This window comes from Mustela putorius, unplaced genomic scaffold (assembly GCF_011764305.1).
Source record: "Mustela putorius furo isolate JIRA1106 unplaced genomic scaffold, ASM1176430v1.1 tig00004039_pilon_pilon_pilon, whole genome shotgun sequence".
Taxonomy (NCBI): domain Eukaryota; kingdom Metazoa; phylum Chordata; class Mammalia; order Carnivora; family Mustelidae; genus Mustela; species Mustela putorius.
The window spans coordinates 379263-403001 of NW_025422174.1; the positions used below are offsets into that span (position 1 = coordinate 379263).

Genomic DNA, 23739 nt, shown 5'->3' on the forward strand with positions numbered 1-23739 from the left:
CTACGCGCCGCGGCGGAACGCACCAAGTGCGGCGGGCGAGGGGGGAGCACGCGCGGACTCCCGCCGCTCCTCCGGGGTCGTGGAGCGCTCGAGCCGACTCAGGGGAAGCGCGCTGCCGAAACCCGCCAGAGCAACACGTGCAACCCTGCTCTTCCTGGCAGAGCCCTGCGACTCGCCGTGCAGGACTTCCCCACGACGGCCCCACCCCTGTCAAGGTATGGTACGGCCTGATTAGCCTCGGGGGCGGAGCGAGGGGCCCAGGGCGTCCGCGGACGCCGCTGGAGGCGAAGCCGGGAGTCGCGGGGCGGGAACCGCGACGCTTCTGGCCCCTCGCCCTGGGCCCCACTCTCACTCGGGATGGCGCTTCCGCCGCCGCAGACGCTCGGGGCCTCCCGCTCCAGCCTCGCTCTGGCTCAAGCGTTCCTTCCCCGAGCGCACACCCCTCGCGTCTCGGTTTCCACCTCGTCGTCCGCGGCGGTTGGGTCTCCCCGGCGCCCGCCCGGAGCTGCGGGTGGTGACGGTTGACCCGAAGGAAAACAGGGCGTTTGCGGGGACCCCCGAGTCCCGGCGCGGTCCAGCACTGACCCGCCCCCCCGAAGCCTCTCGCCTGGCGACGGGACGCGGCGTGGAGATTGGGGTGGGGGTCTCCCTTACTCCGTTGACTGGGAGGCCCTGCCAGGCGGCCGATGTGCAGACCCGGCACTGCCTGCACTTACGGGGAGTTGCAGTGCTTTCAAAATCCCCCATCGGGGCGCCTGGCTGCCTGCTCAGTGCAGCGTGTGACCCGACCTTGGGGTTGGGAGCTGCAGCCCCATGCTGGGTGCAGAGTACTTAAAATAAAATCTGTAGGGGCGGGACTCTCGGTTTCCACTCAGGGGGTGGGCTCAGGGTGGCGGAACCCGGCCCCACATGGTCTCCGTGCTCAGCCAGAGTCCGCCTGAGGTTTCCTCTCTCCGGCTCCCGAGCCTGCTCATGTGCTCTCTCCCTCCCAAATAAACCAAACCTTTCAAGAAATAAAATCTTACGGGAAGAAAGGATGACTGATTGCTTTCCCATCACCATCTTGTGAAGAAAGTAAAGGTACAGGAAACGTCAGACTAAGGCCAAGCGCAGTCCAGACTGTGGAGTGATTGAGGGTTCAACCTGATTCCAGTCCAGGTCTGTGGGGCTGCAAAACACTGTTTTTGTTACGTGAACGCTTTGCAGTGTTCTGAAGCCTGTTCACTCCTTGTGAACAAGAACAAAAACTGGAATTCAAACTAACGTGCAACTTGCACTCTAATCAGCCTGGCCTAGAGAAAGAAATTTTAAAGTATTAAATAAAACAAGACAAATGAAATTAATCCTGTTACACTTGCCAAGCAGATTTTCCTTCTCAAATTACCTTTGACCTGGGTTCCAGAACTTCCTTTGTAGATTTGACATTTTATCCTAGAGAAACAATTGAGGACTATGCCCTAGGCCTGCCCACAACTTCTACAAAATTCCTGATTGAGGGGCATCTGGGTGGCTCAGTGGATTGAGCCTCTTCCTTCAGCTCAGGTCATGGTCTCAGGGTCCTGGAATCGAGCCCCACCTCAGGCGCTCTGCACTGCGGGGAGCCTGCTTCTCCCTCTCTCTCTGCCTGCCTCTCTGCCTACTTGTGATCTCTGTCTGTCCAAATAAATAAATACAAATCTTTTTAAAAAAATAAAGTTCCTGATTTAGGCCCTGTTGGTTCTTGAACACTTTGTCACCTATCCCACTGGAAGGACAAGGGAGTGGACAAAGGGAGTAAGACAAAAGGAAGTCGATGACTCATTACTTTAATCACTCAACAAATATTTACTAAGCACCTACAGTGTTCCAGACACTCTTCTGGGCACTGAAGATGCATTAGTGTACAAAATAAACAATTTAATGACATAACTAATATCTAATAATGATCATTTTATGTATATTATATATCTAACACATATTTTTAATAGAGTAATACTATGATAAGGCTTACTAACTAAACTATGACAGGGTGCCTGGGTGGCTCAGTGGGTTAAAGTCTCTGCATTTGGCTCAGGTCATGATCTCAGGGTCCTGGGATCGAGCCCCGCATCGGGCTCTCTTGCTCAGCAGGGAGCCTGCTTCCTCCTCTCTCTCTGCCTGCCTCTCTGCCTGCTTGTGATCTCTGCCCATCATATAAATGAATAAAACCTTTTTAAAAAATTAATATTGGGGGCGCCTGGGTGGCTCAGTTGGTTGAGGGACTGCCTTCAGCTCCAGTCATGATCCTGGAGTCCTGGATGGAGTCCCACATCGGGATCCTTGCTCAGGAGGGGGTCTGCCTTCTCCTTCTGACCTTCCCCCTCTCATGCTCACTTGTTCTCATTCTCTCCTCTCTCTCAAATAAATAAATAAAATCTTGAAAATTTTAAAATAAAAAATTAAAATTGGGGTCCCCAGGTGGCTCAGTTGTTAAGAACAAATAATCCAATCAAGAAATGGGCAGAGGTTGGGGCGCCTGGGTGGCTCAGTGGGTTAAGCCTCTACCGTCAGCTCAGGTCATGATCTCAGGGTCCTGGGATCCAGCCCCACATTAGACTCTCTGCTCAGCAGGGAGCCTGCTTCCTCTTCTCTCTCTGCCTGCCTCTCTGCCTACTTGTGATCTCTCTCTGTCAAATAAATAAATAAAATCTTTTTTAAAAAATGAAGTGGATTTAAACGCACAGATAACGAAGAATACCCAAGCTCTATTATTAATGGTGGGGGTGGGGGGCAAGTTGCTGAACAATGTGTGTACTATGCTATCATTTGGGGCTTGAAGAGGGAGAATGAATAACTGACATACACGTGTGTGTCTTTATGCATATAATATCTGGAAGAAAAGTGGTTATTTCTGGGGAAGGAATCTGAGACACCTGGCATCAAGTGTATGAAGAAAACTCAATTTTCCCTAGATCCTCTTTTATATTTTAATTTCTTACTATGAATGTATATTGACCAATTCAAAAAAGAAACTGACTTACAGAACAGCCCAGCAAAGTTGCTGAAAGGGTGTTACAGGGGGACCACCAGGGCGGGAGGGGGAACCCGTTTTGCAGTGAGTGGGATGTGATGGGCCAGCCTTCCCTGAGGTGATGACATCTCACCGAGGAGTTTACCGGCTGAAAAAGGATTTGTCAGCCCAAGACCAGCAAGAACAGAAAAAGGGAGGAAACCACCTGACTGGGTTCTTGTCCTGGCCTTGCACTTAGGCTGGTGCCCTGTCTACAAAGCTCAGAAGGGAGAGCTGAAAATGCCCCTCTTCTCCGGAGCCTGAGGGGCAGTGGGGAGCGGTGGAGTTCTGGCATTGGGCCAGACCTGGACCACTTGCAGCCTGCAGTGCAAGTAGAGAAAAGCACCCCTTCCTCCAGGCCAGTGCAGCCAATGCAGGCCTCAAGGGTTGAGGAAAGGAGCAGGAGCTGAACTTCTTTCTTTCTTATTTTTTTCTCTCTTTTGTAAGTAATCTCTACTCCCAACCTGGGGCTCGAACTTACAACCCCAAGGTCACAAGTTGTGTGCTTTACCAACTGAGCCAGCCAGGCACCCCAAGACCTGAAGTTCACTCAGTCCCAACTAGCTATTCTGTAGGACGAAACCCACACCATCCTAAGCAGAGGCCTCGAGGCATGAAAAGACTCCGCTACTTCATATCACTCAAAACAGGAATAGAAGAAAGTGACCTTGGAGACCAATTGTAAATACCAAATGATATTCCCATTTACAAGTCATCTGTAACTTGGCTTGGAACATAGTAGGCGTGAGTAAAAGTCCTTTTCTCTCTCACCCATCCTTCAAGGTATATGGCTTCAAGAAAGAAATAAATGCTTTATTATTTCTTTGGGCAGGATAGGGAGGGCCTCTGTGTGTACCTCCCTCGGGTTTTGTGTCTCTAGGAGAGGTTGTCACAGTCAACAGAACTGGAAAGTAAATACTGAGCAGAAAATTGGGCTGCACTAAGAGAAAAGCTGCATGCACCAGCTGGTAAAGCGCCGCACAGGTCACTGGGTCTGAGCAGGAAGGGCAGGGTCAGGAACCTGAACAGGCACCGGGTGAGGAGTCGGGGACCGTGGGAAAGTTTCCCATCATTGTGCCACAGTCACCCCCAAATGGGTTAGATGTCCCAGGGGAACGAATTAGGCAACCCTGAATCCTGGCACCTGGTTCATGAAAATTGTAATGTAAAAGACTGGTGGCATTCCAGCATCATCACAAAGACCCAGGACCCTAGGGTTTTCGATTCTAAAGACAAAGGAAAAGAAAAAAGGGCCTAGAAAGAGTAGCAGAGTAGGGGCTTCCTGACAAATATGCAGAAGAATCTGACAAAACTTGTTTATGCTTGACTTGTTCATGCAAAGATCTGAACCCTCGCATGCTAAAGATATATATCAGATTTATTGGCTTATTTTGACAGGAAGATAAAAGTAAAACTATTAAGAAGAGTTCTGATTTCTCTGATTTCTCTCTGAAAACCTTTTTTTGAATGGATGTTTCAAGGAAACTATGATCCACCTATGTATTTTAACTTGCTAGGAATGACATTTTACTTATTTTGTTTTAAAGATTTTATTTATTTGGAGAGAGAGTGTGTGAGGTCAGGGAGGCGGGGTCAGAGGAAAAGGGACAAGCAGACTCTGCGCTAAGTGCAGAGCCCAACTCAGAAGCTCGATTCAACTCACCCCTAGGAGTGACATTTAAAGATTTTATTTATCTGGGACACCTGGGTGGCTCAGTTGGTTGGACGACTGCTTTCGGCTCAGGTCATGATCCCGGACTCCTGGGATCGAGTCCCACCTCGGGCTCCCAGCTCCACGGGGCGTCTGCTTCTCCCTCTGACCTTCTCCTCGCTCATGCTTTCTCTCACTGCCTCTCTCTCAAATAAATAAATAAAATCTTCTTTTATTTTAAAGATTTTATTTATTTATTTGAGAGAGAGAGGATGAGAGAGAAAGAGAGCATGAGAAGGAAGAGGCAGAGGGAGAAGCAGACTCCCCGCCAAGCAGGGAGCCCAGTGTGGGACTCGATCCCAGACTCCAGGCTCATGACCTGAGCCAAAGGCATTCACTTAACCAACTGATCCACCCAGGCACCCCTAGGAGTAACATTTTAAAAAGTAAAACAAGGGGCACCTGGATGGCTCAGTGGGTTAAAACCTCTGTCTTCGGCTCAGGTCATGATCTCAGGGTCCTGGGATTGAGCTCTGCATCAAGCCCTGCATCAAGCCCCGAGTGGAGTCGGGCTCTCTGCTCAGCAGGGAGCCTGCTTCCCCCCCTCTCCCTCTCTGCCTGCCTCTCTGCCTACTCGTGATCTCGGTCTGTCAAATAAATAAATAAGTAAATTTTTTAAAACTTAAAAATAAAAATAATAAAAAGTAAAATAAATCGTGGTGCTTGGGTGGCTCCATTGTTAAGCGTCTGCCTTTGGCTCAGGTTTTGATCCCAGGGTCCTGCATCAGGCTCCTTCCTCAGCAGGGAAACTGCTTCTGCCTCTACCTTTGCTTGTGCCCTCGATTTCAAATAAATTTTTAAAATTAAAAAAAAAAAGGAAAACAAATCAGTGGGATAGTTTACATTATTTGCTTTCCCTACTAAGTTTTTGAAATCATATGGGCCACCAAGATGAGTCTGAAAAGGCTCTATACACCAAAAAGGGATAGACAGATACATGCACACAATTAGAAGGACATCTCTAGTAATATCCATGACAGCTTTTGTTTCCCACTAAACAGTTGTTTTTCCAATGTTGTTAAGAATTTTGGAAAAAAAAGAAGAAGAAGAAAATAAAAATTAAAAAAGAATTTGGAAAAAAAGGGGTGCCTGAGTGGCTCAGTGGGTGAAGGGTCTGCCTTGGGCTCAGGTCATGATGCCGGGGCCTGGGATGGAGCCCCGCATCCAGCTCCCTGCTCAGCGGGGAGCCTGCTTCTCCCTCTCCCACTCCCCCTGCTTGTGTTTCCTCTCTCACTGTGTCTCTGTCAGGAAAAAATAAATAAAATCTTTAAAAAAAAAAAAGAATTTTGAAAAAAATTAAAAAAAAAAAAAAGAATTTGTCCTAAGGCTTATACCTTTTAGCTGACTAGAAGCCAGAGAATTTAGCAACTCCTTTCTTTAGTGAAAGTTTCATATGAGATAACTTAGAAAATTTTTTTTGAAAAAATAGGTCTGAAAAACATGGCAAAATAAACTGGAAGATTTTCTTCTCGTTTTAGACATTTTCTTTCCTGATGGTCCTTACTGAAATAAGAAGACATTTTTATGGGTAAATTTGACCTTAGTAATTTTTAGCGGAAGATGTGTTTCTTCTCTGTGGTAAGAGGAGAAAGACATTATCCCAGAAGCCCAACCACTACTGAGTGTAAAATTGAAGATACAGGCATGGTTTATTTTAGTCCACAGAGAAAAATAACATAACTCCGCTCAATGTGATTATTGTTTGCTACTTTTCTATGACAATAGGCAAACCCTTCTGGGCCAGTACCAAAATCGTGTGGAAATTCGCTGATAATCGTATCAAAATGTACCCAAATGTAGGGGAGTTATGGGCTTGTGATTCGCCAGAGTTTTCATATTTCAGAGCCTCCTTCTACTGGTCTAAGACAACATGTAGTATTTACACTGAAATGGTTCAAGTAAACTCCCTGGGTGAGTCTTCCAGAATAATCTTGAATTAGTTTCCAGAACTCTTTTTCAATGGTGTTACCTAAGGAATGTAATAAACACTTGAATACTCCCAAGTACTAGAGAGTAATTGGAATTTATGGGGAAAACCTTAGGACTTTCTAGGATAGTTGACACCCAACCTAGGGCTCAATCTTGTGACCCAGAGATCAAGAATCACATGCTCGGGGCGCCTGGGTGGCTCAGTGGGTTAAGCCCCTGCCTTCAGCTCAGGTCATGATCCCGGGGTTCTGGGATGGAGCCCCATGTCGGGCTCTCTGCTCAGCAGGGATCCTGCTTCCCCTCTCTCTCTCTGCCTCCTTGTGATCTCTGTCTGTCAAATAAATAAAGAAAGAATCATAGGCTCTACTGACTGAACCAGCCAAGCACCCCAAAGATATCTTTGTTCCAGCTTTGGTCTAAGCTATTTAATTATTACCAAAAGCAAATAGACGGACAGGCCTGCTTTACCTAGTAATTCTCAATAATTCAGACTTTAATTTACCTTCTTTTTTAAATTTTTTTTATTTTTTTAAAATTTTATTTATTTATTTGAGAGAGGGAAAGAGAGCATGAGAGGAGAGAGGTCAGCAGAAGCAAGACTCCCTGCTGAACAGGAAGCCAATGCGGGACTCCGTCCAGGGACTCCAGGATCATACTGAGCCGAAGGCAGTCGATTAACCAACTGAGCCACCCAGGCGCCCCTTTTATTTTTATTTTTTTAAAGATTTTATTTATTTATTTGATAGACAGGGATCACCAGTAGGCAGAGAGGCAGGCAAAGAGAGAGGGAAGCAAGCTGCCTGCAGAGCAGAGAGCTCGATGCGGGGCTCGATCCCAGGACCCTGGGATCATGACCTGAGCTGAAGGCACAGGTTTAACCCACTGAAGCACCCACGCACCCCTACATTCTTTTTTTTTTAAGATTTTATTTATTTATTTATTTCATTTGAGAGAGAGCGAGAGTCGGAGGGAGAGAGAATCTCAAGCAGATTGCACTGAGCATGGAGCCTGAAACAAGGCTTGATCCCACATGAATTGAGCCAAAATCAAGTCAGAGGCTTGACCAACTGAGTCACCTAGGTGCCCTTTACTTTGCCTTATAAAATGTCTGAGTAATAAAACCTTTAATCTTTAATCTCTGTACTCAGGGAACAGAGGGCAGATGGGCAGAGGCCCGAAAACATGTTTTGATGTGGAACAGAAGAAGAGGGAAGCAGAGATGCAAAAATAAAACACAAGGATGTAAGCTTTTCCCCCCTTAATGTAAGGAAAAGAATACCAAGGACAATTCCTGTAACAGAGAGGGCCTATGATTTTATAAATCCGATAATATAAAATCAGGTTCCAATAGCATTGATTCTAGTTGGTATGCTGGGGACCTTATGACTGGAAGTGTTCAACAGGCCAGCTGGGACCTGCACACTACAGAGGCTGTCTCGGGATGCCCCGGCCGCAGGGACCATTGCACCTGCTTCAACAGATGTGCTGGCCAGCTACTCTGTTTGTAAATTATGTTGGTATATCCGTAGCCCAAAGTGGACGGGCAAAGATGCTCCTTTATGGATAAAATACAAAGCTCTGGATGGTACAGTAATTTAAAGATATACTTTTGTGTGATAAGACATTTCATAAAACAAATATTTTGGAGAAACGTCAGTATGTATGAAAAGAAAGTAAGGAAACGAAGAAAGAAGAAAGTAACCCCAAAAAACTTTTCTTTAGGTAGGTTACAGCTATCTACAGCTACCATATTAGAAATTGATAAACTTTTAATTATCATTACATGTTATGTAGTCTCTGGAAAACTTCAGAGAGTGAAAAAGGCAAATGATCTCTTTGTATTATTATGAAAATAGGTTTGATGTTGCAGCCCCTCTAAAAGTGTCTGGGAACCCAAAGAGTTCCCCGGACCTCACTTTAAGAACCGCTAAGCTAGATTATTATGCTATAGTAATAAAATAACACACATGAGTTTACTTCTTGCTTATGCTTCATGTCCACCGAGAGCTCTGCTCTGCATCATCCTCATAATGGGACCAAACTAGAACACTGGGAGTTTTGGGGGCGAGGGGGAAAAACAAGCGCCAGAGGTCTCCGAATTAAAGCTTTGGTCCAGTAGTTGTACATTCATTTCCATTTACAATTCACTGGGCAGAACTAGTCACGTGGCTTTCCTCAAGCACAGGGTGGGGCCGGAAGGACAATCCTGCCCTGTGAAAATGATTCTTTCTCCTTGAAAAAATTCTTCTTTCTCAGAAGCCCCAGCAGACTGTCCGCGGGTCAGAATTGGATCGATTTCTGATAAAGAGGAGCAGTGTTAACCCAAAGAGGCTCAGAACTTCAGGGCAGAGGGTAGGGCACCTTACCTCCACGAACATATTGCTGCCCATCCAGTGGCTGAACAAAATTGGGGTCTGATTAGCAAGAAAAAAGGGAAGGAATAGCTTTCACCGTCTTCCCCCTTCCTTTGGGTTTCAGTGGGCTCTCACGCTAGTAATCTCAAATAGTATAATGAAAGAGGCAGGAAACACACCTAGAATGTATCTCTTTTTTTTTTTTTTTTTTTAAGTAAACTCTATCCCCCTACATGGGGCTCGAACTCACAAAATCAAGAGTCACATGCTCTACCAACTGAGTGTGCCAGCGGCTCCAGAGTGTATCTCCTAAAACGGGAAGATGTCCATCGGAGCGATACTTGTTACAAGATAGCATAACTGAGTACTGTATTTCATCACAACTAGTTCCAGCCAGCTGAAACTAATAAATAGGCGTGGACTTTGAGTGAGTTCCAGATGCCAGACCCCTATGGGACCGAACTGAAGACTCCTTCTTGACCAATGAACAATGGGCTTTTTTTTTTTTAAGATTTTTGTTTATTTATTTGACAGAGAGAGAGATCACAAGTAGGCAGAGAGGCAGGCAGAGAGAGGGGGGAAGCAGGCTCCCCGCCGAGCAGAGAGCTCGATGTGGGACTCGATCCCAGGCCCCTGGAATCATGACCTGAGCCGAAGGCAGAGGCTTAACCCACTGAGCCACCCAGGCACCCAATGGGCCTTGTTTTAGCCACCTGGGTCAAACCTATGGATTCATTCCATTCTACCCAAAGTGTTCAGTTTTCATTCTTAATTAGCATATCACCATGAAAACCCCCTCTTAATATTCAGCTCTCTTGACCTCTCCCACTCAGCAACCCTCCCAGTGAATTTCTTCTTCTGTCAAACACATTCAGCTAAAAAAGCTATTTCAAACTTTGGTGATCTTTGTTTTATTCACTGATAGAAATGATACAATGTTAGAGGCACCTGGGTGGCTCAGTTGGATAAGCACCCAACTCTTGGTTTAGGTCGGGTCATGATCTCATGGTGACAGGATCAAGCCCTGAGTAGGGCTCTGCCCTCAACGTAGAGTCTGCTTCAGATTCTCTTTCCCTCCAGCTCTCTCTCACAAATAAATAAATAAAATCTTTTAAATAATAAAAATGGGAATTTTGTCCACAAGTTGACCATCTAGAACAAGAGTCAATTAAACATTTTCCATAAAGCACAGTCAGTAAATATTTTAGGCTTTGTAAAGGTCTCTGTAGCAAGTACTCGACCCTGTCTTCATAGCACTAAAGCAGCCCTAGAAAACAGGTCAATGAATGGAAGTAGCTGTGGTACCATGAGACTTGACTTACAAAAAGAGGTTGATGGCTGGATTTGGCCAGAGGGCCAGTCTGCCAGCTCCTGAATTAGAATTAAAACCACTGATCTATGATCTATTATTAAAACCAATCTGAAAGCCAAGTTGCAGATCCATGGGTAAACCCAAGTCTCCTGAGAGATCTCCTCTGTGGAACAGTCCACAGCAGAAAAAGGATCAGAGAGCCACATGATTTCTTCTATGAGCTGATTGGGGCCAAGTATAAATCCGCCTGTCATACCTTAGACGGTTCGTGTACTAACCTAACGCAGGCAGTGGCCTGCAGTGATCAGAAATTTAAGATCACTTCTAGGGAGGGTCAACTACCAAAGGAGCTAACCCAATCCGAACCAAGATACAAAGCAGGTGCTCCTCTGTAAAGAACTATGAGAAATAATGATCTATCAGAGGGCAGGGCCAGGCAAGATCACCTGAAGACCACCGCCCATTCTAACACCCTGATCAGCCCAGCTTGAGTCCACGGTTCTGGACCAAGAACTTGCCAGGGAAGTAAGGTTGTGCCTTTCAAAATGACGAGTAGTATGATACTGGAAAAAGGCATCAAGGCCATTTCTTGTGGGCATTGCTGGCCGCACTAAGCAGCTTAATTCAATTATAAGAGCTTTGAGCAGCCACAGAAGATTTTTTAAAGTTTATTTGTCTTTTTAAGTTTTTTTTTTTAAAGTATTTATTATAGGGAGCAGGGAGAGGGACAAGCAGACTCCACACTGAGAACAGAGCCCTACATGCGGCTTCATCTCATGACCTGGAGATCACAACCTCAGCAGAAACAAAGAGTCAGACACTTAACCAACTGAGCCACCCAGCACCCCATAAAGTTAATTTTTTATTTAAGTAATCTCTACACCCAACATGGGGCTCAAAATCAGGAACCTGCTATCAAGAGTCACATCCTTTTCCAACTGGGACAACTAGGCACTCCATCCACAGAAAATTTTTTAAGCAGGGGCAAATAATTTCAAAATTTGATGTAATAGCAGCCAAGATCCCATTCCTGTGGACCATGGGAGCAGATAGGAGCAATAGTAAGCTGGATACATAATCTAAAGCAGCTGTCCAATAGGACTTTCTGCAGTAAAGAAATGTTCTACATCTCTGCTGTCTAGTGTGGGAACCACTATCCACACGCGGTATCGGGCATTTGAAATGTGGTTAGTGTGACTAAGGAAATGAATTTCAATTTCCGCTTAATCAGTTTTAATTTTAAATTTAGTAGCCACATGTGACTAATTACCTCTGTGTGGACAGTACCGGTCTAGAAGTCTAGCACATACAGCTTTAGTCCCATGGGAGCTTTTGGGATTCAATGAGAAACCCTCGATATCCTGATAATAATGCACCAGTTTCTGTAGTAAGAGAATCTGAATGGGTTTCTGTTACCTATAGCTTTCTTCCTCATACACCCATTTAATTAATTAATTAATTAATTAATTATACTTAATTTATATATTTCTTTATTTGCAAGTAAGCTCTATGCCCAACGTGAGGTTTGAACTCACAACCCTGATATCAAGAGTTCCATGCTCTACCAACCAAGCCAGCCAGTTGAGACTCACTTTACTCATTTGGTAAATGAGCCAGTTGGTACCCATGTACTCATTTTATTTTTTTTTTTTTAAGATTTTATTTATTTATTTGACAGAGAGAGATCACAAGTAGGCAGAGAGGCAGGCAGAGAGAGAGGAGGAAGCAGGCTCCCTGCCGAGCAGAGAGCCCGATGTGGGACTCGATCCCAGGACCTGAGATCATGACCTGAGCCGAAGGCAGCGGCTTAACCCACTGAGCCACCCAGGCGCCCCCATGTACTCATTTTAGATGTTTAGAATTCAGAGAACAAAACCCACCCCCAGGAGAAGTAACTGCTATGGTATGAATGCCCAAGATCCTACCCTGCCCCATGCCCCCCGTTGACCAGAGGAGTCCAGAAAGCTTCCTGGTTCAGCCTCCAAGTCAGGGCCCTATTGCTTCTAGCCACTTATCAAAAATCTTGCCCTCACCTCCATCCTCTTGGTCACCTGTCTCACCTGCAGGGACCACACTGACTCAGCCACGCTCTTCCGTTTTGCGCAGGAGAACCCCACAGCTGCTCTCCGCTGAGGCAGAGGGTGTCTATTCCAGACACAAGTCAGACCATTCCCTCTGTTTCTCAGGAACCACTCCCCGAATGGCATGTAACAGCTCTCACTAAACTGAGGTACTCTTAGGGCACCTGCGTGGCTCAGTCGGTTGGTTGAGCATCGGACTCTTGACTTTGTCCCAGGTCATGATCTCGGGGTCATGGGATTGAGCCCACCATTGAGCCCTGTGCTCAGCATGAAGTCTGCTTGGGATTCTCTCTCTCCCTCTTCCTTCTCCCCTGCCCCCCAAAATAAATAAGTCTTTTTAAAAAATGGTGAGGTATTCTTAGTTAAAGTTGGACTGCTCATTTGAGACCAAAGTACTGAGTCCTGGGGCGATTTCTTTTTTCTTTTTTTTAAAGAGTTTCTTTTCTTTTTTTTAATTTGGGGGCGCCTGGATGGCTCAGTCATCAAGCGTCTGCCTTCAGCTCAGGTCATGATCCCAAGGTCCTGGGATGGAGCCCTGCATGGGGCTCCCTGCTGGGCCGGAAGCCTGCTTCTCCCTCTCCCCTTCTTGTGTTCCCTCTCTCGCTCTCTCACTCTCTGTCAAATAAATAAATAAAATCTTTTTCTCAATATTTTCAATAAGAAATTAAGCATTCTTCATCCAATAAATAAATAAATAAAATCTTTAAATATATATGTATATATATATATTTTTTAGTTTTTCATTCAAGAGACAGGGAAAGCACAAGCAGGGTGAGTGGCAGAGGCAGAGGGAGAAGCAGGCTCACTGTCGAGCCCGGAGCCCAGCGCTGGGCTCCATCCCAGGACCTGGAGATCTTGACCTGAGCCGAAGGTGGACTCTTAACCCTCTGAGCCACCCAGGCACCTCCTGGGGCACTTTCTGGCTCCAGTAGGCCTCAGCTGCTCAGGCACTACATTGAGAGAAAGGCTGGGGGACTCCACCCCTCTGGTCCCTGGAGACCAGGTGTTAGAGGCAGGTGGCGCTGGTGTCTCCAGTGAAGCGGCGGGAGAAGCAGTTACTCTTCCCCTCACAAGGGCGAGCACCAGAAGGCGGGGCGGAAACCGCTAACGAGCCTTCTGCAGAGTGGAGTCAGGATGTCCTCAACTTTCATCAGGAATTTCTCAACTATCCCCATTCAGAAGATCACCCCGTCAAGTAAGGTGGACCAGGCCCTTTAGACCGTCGCTCAGGTTATCCTGGAGCTCACTCCTGAAAGTCTTTGCTCTTCCCGAGCAGAGGCAACAGCACAGTAACTTAGCGAGACAATATTATGGCCAAGGTAATAGGGTGGCCAGATTGAGCAAATAAAAATACAGGACACCCAAATAAATCTAAATCTCAGATAAACACAAATTATATTTTTTAGTATAACTATATCCCCAATATTGCAAGGGACATAGTGATACAAAAACAATTACTCATGGATTACCTGAGCTTTGACTGAACATCCTCTGTTTTCATCTAGGCAGACCCTAAGGGGCTTACATCTGCTTGAACGCTACCCAGACGGAAATATTTGCAGGCTCACTCTGTAAGGGCACCCATTCTGGGGCGCATTAGAGCAGACGCTCCCGATTCTTTTCTGAGGAGACACATGGTCCTGCCCACGAGCTCTTCGCCGGGCAGCCCTGACCAGAAGCGGAGCAACTTCACCTGAGTGGACCTTCTCTCTCCACAAGGAGACGCAGTGCCACTGGCCCGCCAGTAGCTTCTGTGACGCGTAGACGGCTCTGCCCTTAACCTGTTGAAACGGTCTCCTGCTCCCTCCACCCAGCACCTTTTAAAAGCTTGCCTGAGAGAAGCAATATTTTTCTTCCAGTTTTCTTGAGAAGTGACTGACCTACAAGAGAAAAAATATTTTTAAAGGATTATCTGAAGGATGTCTTTTTTTTTAGGTCAGTGATAACCTTCTTACTGAGAAGGCCAATTCAGAAAATAAGTAACCTGTTACCAATTTTTTTTTTTTTAAAGAAATGATCTTTTTTTTATCAGGGAGGTGATGGCAACAACTTTGCTTAAGCATGCTTTTATTGCTTCTCCAATTGCTAAGGGCTTTGGCTAAACTTTCAGAAACTATATAACCCTTAGTCCCTGGTGTATCTGAGGTAATATTCCACCTTCTACCAAAGCTTGTGGTCTAGGAAAGCATTTTTAGATCTGGTTCAGTTCATTTATCCTTAACTGACCCTGGAATTCACTTACTTGCAAAATGTGTTTTGTCTCTTTTCATTCAGGTGTAAGAACCCTACAGTAAAGTGCATGAAGTGTACTAATCTTAAAGGGTCGGCTTAATGAAATTTCGTTTGTGTACACCTGTGTGGCCACCACCCAGATCAAGATCTATAACTTTCCTGCACTCTAGCACGTTCCTTTTCATTCCTTCCTGGTCAATACTTCCACAGTGGTAACCACTATTCTGACTTCACCAATATCAATTAGTTTTGTTTGTTCTTTTTTTTTTTTAAGATTTTTTTTTTTTTTTTTTTTTTTGAGATAGAGAGTGCGGAAGAGAGCACAAGCTGGGGGGGGTGGGTTGGGGAGGGACAGAGGGGCAGGGGGAAGCGACTCCCTGCTGAGCAGAGAGCCCAACTCAGGGCTCAACCCAGGACCCTGAGATCATGACCTGAGCCAAATGCAGACGCTTAACAGGCTGAGCCATCCAGGTGCCCCTAGCTTTGTTTTTGATGTTGTTGTTGTTTTTTTTTTTTATCAATAGACTTTTTTTTTAAGGATAAGAATTGGGGTGTTTTTTTTAATGATTTATTTGACACAGAGAGAGAGAGGGAGAGAGAGAGCACAAGCAGTGTGGAGAGGCAGAGGCAGACGCGGACTCCCAGCTGAGCAGGGATCCTGATGGGGGACTCCATCCCAGGACCCTGGGGTTATGACCTGAACGGAAGGCAGACGCTTAGCTAAGTGAGCCACCCAGGAACCGTACTCTTAAGTTGCATATAATTGGAATCATAGAGTCTGAACCTTCTCTTTGGTGAACAAAAAATGGGTCATTCTTTTTTATTGCTACACAGTATTCCATTGTATCAAAGCACCACAATAATAAATTGTGGTATAAATTGTCAATTTTCTTGTTATGAGACATCTGTGCTGTTTCTAGGTTTCGACTTTTGTGAATAAAACTGCTATGGACACTACATTATGCTCAAGTCTTTTGGCACACTTGTTTCTCTTGTCTAATCATAAGTATTTTGGAATCATAATACAAGTATGCATACAGCTTAAGTCAATACTGCCAATTTTCTTTTTTTTAACATTTTATTTATTTTTAAGGTATATTTTACCTTATATGGCAAAAAGGACTTTGGGCCCATTAGTCATGTGGATCCTTAAACTCGAAGAACCCTTCCTGGTTTGGTCAGACAGAAAGATGTGAAGACAGATGAAGGGTCAGAGAGGGGCTCCTGGTCAGTAAAACGTCTGACTCTTGATCTCAGGGTCATAAGTTCAAGCCCCACATTGGGCTTTAGGCAAAAGAGAAGAAGTCAGAGAGATGCAGCCTTCTTGGCTCTGAAGATGGGGAAGGAGAGCCAGGACCCCATGACTGAGAGCAGCCTCTAGCAGCTGAAAAGGCAAGGAAATGGCTTCTCCCTTAGCGGCTCCAGGAAGGAACCCAGCCCTGCCTAGCAAGACTCTTGTCATATTTTTAACTCTCAGAAGTATAGGGTAACAAATTGTTATAGCTTTAAGCCATTGATTGTATGATCGTTTGTTCTATGGGCGACAGAAAACGAGTATGGTAGCTGATCTGAGAGTTCTCCTCCCACGGACCAGACCCGCAGAGAACGGTGTGTCTGTATGGTGGTTTCTGCTACCCAGAGGCAACCACCACATCATCATTTTATTGACTTGTGGTTTGACTGTAGGGTTATTGGCTGCCAGTAAGCAGCACAATAAAAACCAACCTCATGACACTCTTTGTTGCATTTGCCATAATGGTGCTATTGAAGAAGAGTTCATTACCCAGAAGTTTCCTCCCCATCAGAACCTGCAGGAGAAAATGAGTTTCCGTCCTAGGACCTGGAGGAGACTCTGCTTGGGTTTCCCTCTCTGTGTTTGTTGGTTGTTAGGAAGCTTAGAACAGCGATTCTCAAGCAAACACATCTTGGGCTGGAAGAACCAGAATCCCCAGAGGCAGCTTTTGCAAACTGTCCTTGCAACCCAGAAATTTCAATCTGTCTCCCTAAAGCAAAGTGTCCCCCTTCCCCCCACAAGAACCTTTGCTTTGGTGAGCCACTCTTTGATGATAGACAAAACTCTCTAAAGGCCTGATATATAAGGGAAATCATTTTAGACTTCTTTTTAAAAAATATTTTATTTATTTATTTGAGAGAGAGAGTGCGAGCTCACGTGCATGCGGGCTGGAGTGCAGGGGGAGACCAGAGGGAAAGGGATAACCAGCCTCCCCACTGAGCAGGGAGCCAGACTCCACGTGTCTCCATCCCAGGACCCCAAGACCGTGACATGAACCAAAGGCATACACTCAACCAACCGAGCTACCCAGGTGCCCCTACATTTCTTTCTAACTCAGCATGACTACATAAACTTTGTTTAAACTAAAAGCTGGGGAGTGCTTGGCTGGCTCAGTCAGTAGAAGACACGACTCTTTTTTTTTTTTTTTAAGATTTATTTGTTGGGGCGCCTGGGTGGCTCAGTGGGTTAAGCCTCTGCCTTCAGCTCAGGTCATGATCTCAGGGTCCTGGGATCCAGCCCCGCATCGGGCTCTCTGCTCAGCAGGGAGCCTGCTTCCTCCTCTCTCTCTGCCTGCCTCTCTGCCTACTTGTGATCTCTGTCTGTCAAATAAGTAAATAAAATCTTTTTTTAAAAAACATTTATTTATTTATTTATTTACTTACTTACTTATTTATTTATTTGAGAGAATCAGAGAGAGAGAGCAAGAGACAACAGGGGGATGAGAATATCCAGCAGACTCCACTGAGCACAGAGCCTAATGTGGGGCTCGATCTCAGGACTCCAAAATTGTGACAGACCGGAGCTGAAATCAAGAGTGGGAAACATAACTGACTGAGCCACCCAGGCACCCTGAGCATGGAACCCTTGATTTCAGGGTGTGAGTTCATGCCTTGCATTGGGTGTAAAGATTACTTAAAAAATAAAATCCTTTTTTTAAAGGTTTTATTTATTTGACAGAGAGAGACACAGCGAGAGAGGGAATACAAGCATGGGGAGTGGCCGAGGGAGAAGCAGGGTCCCCACTGAGTAGGGAGCCTGATGCAGGGGCTCGATTCCAGGGCTCTGGGATCATTCTGAGCCAAAGGCAGACGCTTAACCAACTGAGCCACCCAGGAATCCCTAAGTGTTTCTAGTTTTAATTTCAAAGATAATAAATATTGATAGATATAACCTACATGAGCAAAAACGCTTTAGATTCCTCAGTAATATTTAAGAGTGTAAGGAGGTCCTGAAACCCAAATGATGGAGAACTACTGAGCCTCAGCCAGCGGTTTGCAGGTGAAGGTGTTCGTGCCTTGCGTGCTTCGCCGCAACCAACCGACACCCTCTTTCCTCTCCTACCTTTGTTTGTCCACTGCCTCATTTCTCTGAGTTTTGTTGCATAAATGACAGGTTCCTCATAGTTGGAGGGGCTAATGCTTGCCAACGAGTATCTGAGGAGACTTAGAAACCCCAGGAACTGCGACTCTTGATCTTGGGTTGTGAGTTCAAGCCCCACATTGGACGTAGGGCTTTCTTTAAATAAACAAACAAGCAGGGACGCCTGGGTGGCTCAGTCTGTTAAGCGTCTGCCTTCAGCTCAGGTCACGGTCCGTGCTCAGCGGAGAGCCTGCTTCGCCCTCCCGCCTGCTCTACCGGTCGCTCCCCCTGCTAGTGCTCTCTCTTTCTGACAAATAAATACAATCTTTAAAAACAAACTAACTAACTAACTAAAACTCCAGGGTTGTGTTAATGATTCTGAAGCTGTTGCCACCAAGTTTACCTTCATTGTCTCCGTGGACTAGCTGAGGTTAGCAAACTCATCAATGAACTCGGTCCACGTTGGGTCCTTGTGTCTGCATTTACTCCCTTCCTAAGCACATCTCATTTCCCTGCTCTTGCTGCCCGAGGAATGTAGCCTTTACCCAGGCCCCTATTTTCTAGGGAAACTGGACTAACAGAGTTGTATATTATTACTAGCCTATATTATTGGTAAGAAAATAGATATTCAGATATCCCCTGCTTTTCAAAAGTTCGCATTGTGCCACTTGGATTTTAGGAAAGCCTACATTGAATGTGTTTTTGCTAACCAAAAGAAATCCAAAGAGGATTTTCACTTTTTTGAAAAAAGGTGAAAAGTGAAAATAGGGTTCCGGGTTGGCTTTTCAGGCAGGAAGCACCCCAAGATCTCCTCCTCAGAGCTATGCTCAGTGTCTCAGCAGCCAGCATCTGTGCTTGATCTCAATTTATATTGTGCTTTTGTTACCAAAATATGTCCTAAGGTATCGGAAAAGCCTAGGAGAGAGGCTTCTGGGTGGCTCCGTCAATGGACCGTGCAACCCATGTTGTCAGGGCTGTGGGCTCAAGCCCCACACTGGGCGCAGAGATGACTTAAAAATGAAATCCTTGAAAGAAGAAAGAAAGGAGGCCTAGAAGAGGTGATTTCTTAGATCTGGGAATGCTCAAAGTACTTTTCATATAAATTGATAGTAATGGCTTCTTTGCTTTATGTCATTTCCACTTCCAGAAGTTCTCACAGAAATGCTCTTCTCTGGGCACCTGGGTGGCTCGGTGGATTAAGCCTCTGCCTTTGACTTGGGTCATGGTCTCAGGGTCCTGAGATGGAGCCCCTTATCAGGCTCTCTGCTCAGTGGGGAGCCTGATTCCCCCTCTCTCCCTGCCTGCCTCTCTGCCTACTTGTGATCTCTCTCTCTGTGTCAAATAAATAAATAAAATCTTAAAAAAAAAAAAAAAAAGAAAGAAAGAACTGCTCTTCTCATGCGTGGCAGGGAAACCCGGGGGTGGCTCTACTGTGACTCTCCTCCACCGCTTCTCCATCCTGATCTGCTTCCCCAGAGCGATCTTTATGGGCCACATCATGGGCTCCGGATCCCTCCAGCTTCGGGGAAGTTTCAGAGCTTGGAGGAGCTAGCAGGTGAGCAGAGGGAAGGAGGAACGGGAGATGGAGACTTACTTCCAGCTGAGCCACGCGTTGAAGAAGGCTGCACTGCTCCACTGAAGGGGCTCCTATCCGGAGCCTCTCGCTCCTTCTGCCGCTCTTCCTTTCTGTTTCGGGTCTGTGCTCCCTCTCTTTGCCTCTCCCAGCAGGGCAGGGCAGAGTTCTCCATTACTGCTAGCCCCAGGGTTGCTTCACCAGCCCTTGGTGGTTTCCCTTAACCCTGCCTGTGCCTCTGTAAATGGTTCCTTCACTAAACTCCCCACAATTCCTCTTTGAGGCACCACATGTTTCTTAGTGGCCTCCTATTGATATACACTGAAGGGTTGAGTGACTTTCCCAGGGTCACACAAAGAATGACAACACAATGGAGACGACTCTAACACAAAAAAGGGTGGTGTTCGTCTTGGTTTTGCCAGGCTGCCCAGTGCACCCCCACCCCGGCCCCCCCAGAATCCTCGGCCCTGCCCAACCAGAGGAATCTGTGATCCCTTTGTTGGGTGGGATTGAATTCCCTAGAGCTCCCTTCCCAGACCTGGCCAGCAACTCCAGTAACCAGAGCTGTGTGAGAAGAGAAGGCCAGGCCACTGGGGTAATCAGCCACACCCTGAACAGAGGTGAGGTCTCAGGTAAGTCACGCCACTGAGGGGCCACCTCCTCTGTCCCAAGGGCCTGGGCTCCCCTACAGCCATGCCTCACCGAGGACCCAGGGCCTCAGCCTCCCAGCACGGCCCACAGGGTTCCCACCCAGCCGTGTCCTGGGGCTGGGACATGTGCCTCCCACCCCCACCTTGGGCCTCCAGAGATGTGAGATGCTCACAGTGCTCTGGGTGGGGCCTTAGGCTCCCTACTTCCCCCTTCCAGCCCCAGATCCTCTCAGATTGCCAGGGATGGGCTCCAGCCAGGGAGGGTGGGGCTGGTCCTGGGACCATCGGGTGTCACGGGCTGCCTAGGCAGGGACAGAGCTGTGGCGGGGAGCAGACCTTCACTCATCTCCGTGCCTCCGGCTGACTCAAATGTGCCATGTCCCAGCACCTGCTCCTTCCACTTCTGATCCTCGGTAACTTCAGGGGACAGGAGATGGCTTTGATGGGCCTGGGTCCTGAGTCCGAAAGCAGGACTTCTGGGTCCTGTGTGGGTCGTGGGGGTGTCAGAGGAAGGGAAGGAGAAGGTCAGAAACAGGACGGAGTAAGGCGTCAGAAGGGAGAGGAATGGTGTATGAGAGGGGGATGGGGCCGAGCGTCCGGGGAGACGGAGCAGCCGGAAAGCTTGCGGGGGAGGGGAGTCACGGAGGCCGCTCAGTGTCGGTCCCCAGCCTCTTCCTGCTTCCCTCTTTCCAGCCTTCAGCCCCATCCCAGGAGCTTTCCAGGACTCAGGTAAGGCAGTCAGACTGGGGGAAATCACGTGGGAGGCCTTAAAGGCAGGAGGAGGGGTAGCATGGTGTTGGCAGGGGGACGCTGGAAAAGGGGACTGGGGGAGGGACGGGGTGGGGGGGAGGGGCGGGGAACAGGACGATGGAGGCTGGCAGCGCCGGGCTGGGGTCCCAGCACCTTCCCCTCTTTCCCCTCCAACCCCCAGCTCTCAGTCCCGCCCAGGAAGAACCTGATGATCTAGGTAAGGAAGAACGGGGGCTCCTCGGACCTTAAAAAAAAAAAAAAAAAAGAAAGAAAGTCTGGTTAGGTGAGGAGGGAGGTGCCAGTGCCGGGAAGTCAGCAGTACCTAGTCCTCTTGATTCCTGCTCAAGGGGCAGATTAACGTCGGTGGGAGACAGGCTTTGTCTTGGGTTGCGCGGGCCTCCGGCGTCAGGGACCCGGCAGGCTGACCTCCACGGTCCTCCATGGCAGACTGCGGTCGCCCCGAGCTCGCTGCCCGAATCGTGGGGGGCTCAGACGCGCCGCCAGGCCGCTGGCCGTGGCAGGTGAGCCTGCAGCAGCGTGGGGGCCACGTCTGCGGGGGCTCCCTCGTCGCCCCGTCCTGGGTGCTCTCCGCGGCTCACTGCTTCCTGACGTGAGTACTCGCCCGCGCCCGGACCCTCTGCCAAAGCCAGGCCCGCCCCGCAGCTTGACCCGGAGTCTCCGACCGCTAACCTGGAACCGAGCCCCTCTGCGGGGGTGCCCCGGCCCTGAATGCGGGTGGTACCGCCGGGTCACTCGCCCCACCACTCCCCCCAGTACCCGAATCGGAATCCCCTCTGCCCCGGGTCCTCCTCCCCCCGCCTCAAAATCGGATCCTCTCGCTTCGGGGAACCTAACTCAGCCTGGATCGCCGCAGCCCAGATCTAGATCCGGCTCCGCCCCGCGGGTTCCCACTAACCCCACCTGCTCCCCGGCCTCTGAGCCGCCACCCCACGGCTGTCGGGCCGCCCGTCTTCGGGTCCACCTAATCGCCTCCCGCCTGGGCCTCGGTGCAGGAACGGGACCTTGGAGCCCGCGGCCGAGTGGTCGGTGCTGCTGGGCGCGCACTCCCAGGACGGGCCCCTGGACGGCGCGCACGTCCGCGCGGTGGCCGCCATCCTGGTGCCGGACAACTTCACCCGCGTGGACCTGGGCGCAGACCTGGCCCTGCTGCGCCTGGCCTCGCCCGCCCGGCTGGGCCCCGCCGTCCGGCCCGTCTGCCTGCCGCGCGCCTCGCACCGCTTCGCCCACGGCGCGGCCTGCTGGGCCACCGGCTGGGGGGACATTCAGGAAGACGGTAAGTGGGGGAGGCGGGGGGTCCGGGGAGTGCGGAACCGGAGAGCGGGAGCCTCCGGAGCGGGCCCCGGGGCGGCACCTCGGGGCGAGTAGGAGAAGCCGCGTGGGTCCTCGGGGCGGCAGCTCGGGAGGTGGAACCCGCGGCGCGGGGCCCTGGGCGGGGGCCTGGAGCGCGGATTTCCGCCCGGCGGCTGCGAGGGCCGCTCCCCGGGTCCGCCAGTCCTCCTCCCCCTGGGCCCGCACACTGAGACTCCGCACTCCTCCACCCCATTCCCTCCTCACCTTTCCTTCCAGATTTTTCTTTCCTCCATTTAGGATCTGACTAGGGTTCCCACCCTAGCTCTTCACCCAGTCCATGCCCTCCTCTGAAAACGGAGGAAAATAGTGCCCAGTCCATGGGGTTGTTGGGTGGATTAAATGAGAAAACCCATGTCAGGGTTCTAGCCCGCTGCCTAACATCGCAGTAACTCGCGCGCGTTGGATAGTTTTGCCCGAGGCAATCGGGCACTAGAGCACAGCCCGGAGTCCTGCAAGCTCGTTCGTTCGGCAGACGGCAGCCTCTGCCCTCTTCCCCCGCTCCTCTTCCTCCTCCACCCCCCCAATCCGCGTCTACGCGCCCACCTCCTGTCTTCTCCCAAGTCACTCTCCTCCATTCAGTTCATCTTTCATCCACTCGACAGGTAACGTCTTGAGCCCCTTCTTGGGCCAGGCACCGACTTGGGCATTAGAGATGTATCAGCGAACATAAGCAAAACTCCCTGCCTTCTCAGAGCTTAAGCTCCAGTAGGCAGACAAGCTAGAAATTCAGTAGATAAGCAAACGCTGTGTTGGAAGGTGTGTGGGGGGGGGGGGAATAGACCACTTTCCCGTTCCTCACCATCCTACAGTCCATGCTAGCAAAGCCCCACAATTATTGTGCATGTGCCGTGATCAGACCTGTGTAGTGCCCAGGGCTTTGGCAAGGATGAGGAAGGTGCCACAGCCTGTACTTGGAGGGGCCCCATCAAGGGGAGAGAAGACAAGAAAAGGTAATTCTGAGCACCGGGGAAGTCTGGTGATGGCCCCAGACCATCCCGATAAAGGGCACCCAGAACAGGAGATTGATCTTTTCTTCTTTTTCTTTTTTTTTAGATTTTATGAATTTGACAGAGAAAGAGAGTACAAGCAGGGGGAGCAGCGGGCAGAGAAAGAGAGGGACAGGCAAACTCTCTGCTCGGCAGGGAGCCTGAAGCGGGGCTCGATCCCAGGACCCCAGGACGCTGGGATCACAGTCTGAGCGAAAGGCAGATGCTTAACCATCTGAGCCACCCAGGCGTCCCCAGAACAGGGGATTTCTGGGGAGGCTTTGTAAAGAGGACCTAAGTTAGCATTACAGGAAAGTGGGGGCACATGGAGGCCACTCTGGGAACCCACATGAGACATATTAATTGGAGAAGGTCCAGGTTGGGAGGCC

General features: G+C 48.6%; 1 protein-coding gene across 2 annotated transcripts in view; it reads left to right on the plus strand.

Moving 5' to 3' along the window:
• The first annotated feature begins 31 nt into the window (after window positions 1-31).
• Window positions 32-23739, plus strand: part of PRSS36 (serine protease 36) — a 31471-nt gene continuing 7763 nt past the window's right edge. The window contains exons 1-6 of one of the 2 annotated variants that reach the window (XM_045072631.1): window positions 32-215; window positions 19497-20225; window positions 20937-20972; window positions 21175-21210; window positions 21441-21603; window positions 22007-22287. In XM_045072631.1, coding sequence (XP_044928566.1) covers window positions 19964-20225; window positions 20937-20972; window positions 21175-21210; window positions 21441-21603; window positions 22007-22287 — 778 coding nt within the window. In that variant the 5' untranslated portion in view covers window positions 32-215; window positions 19497-19963. The other variant, XM_045072632.1, reaches the window with a different exon arrangement.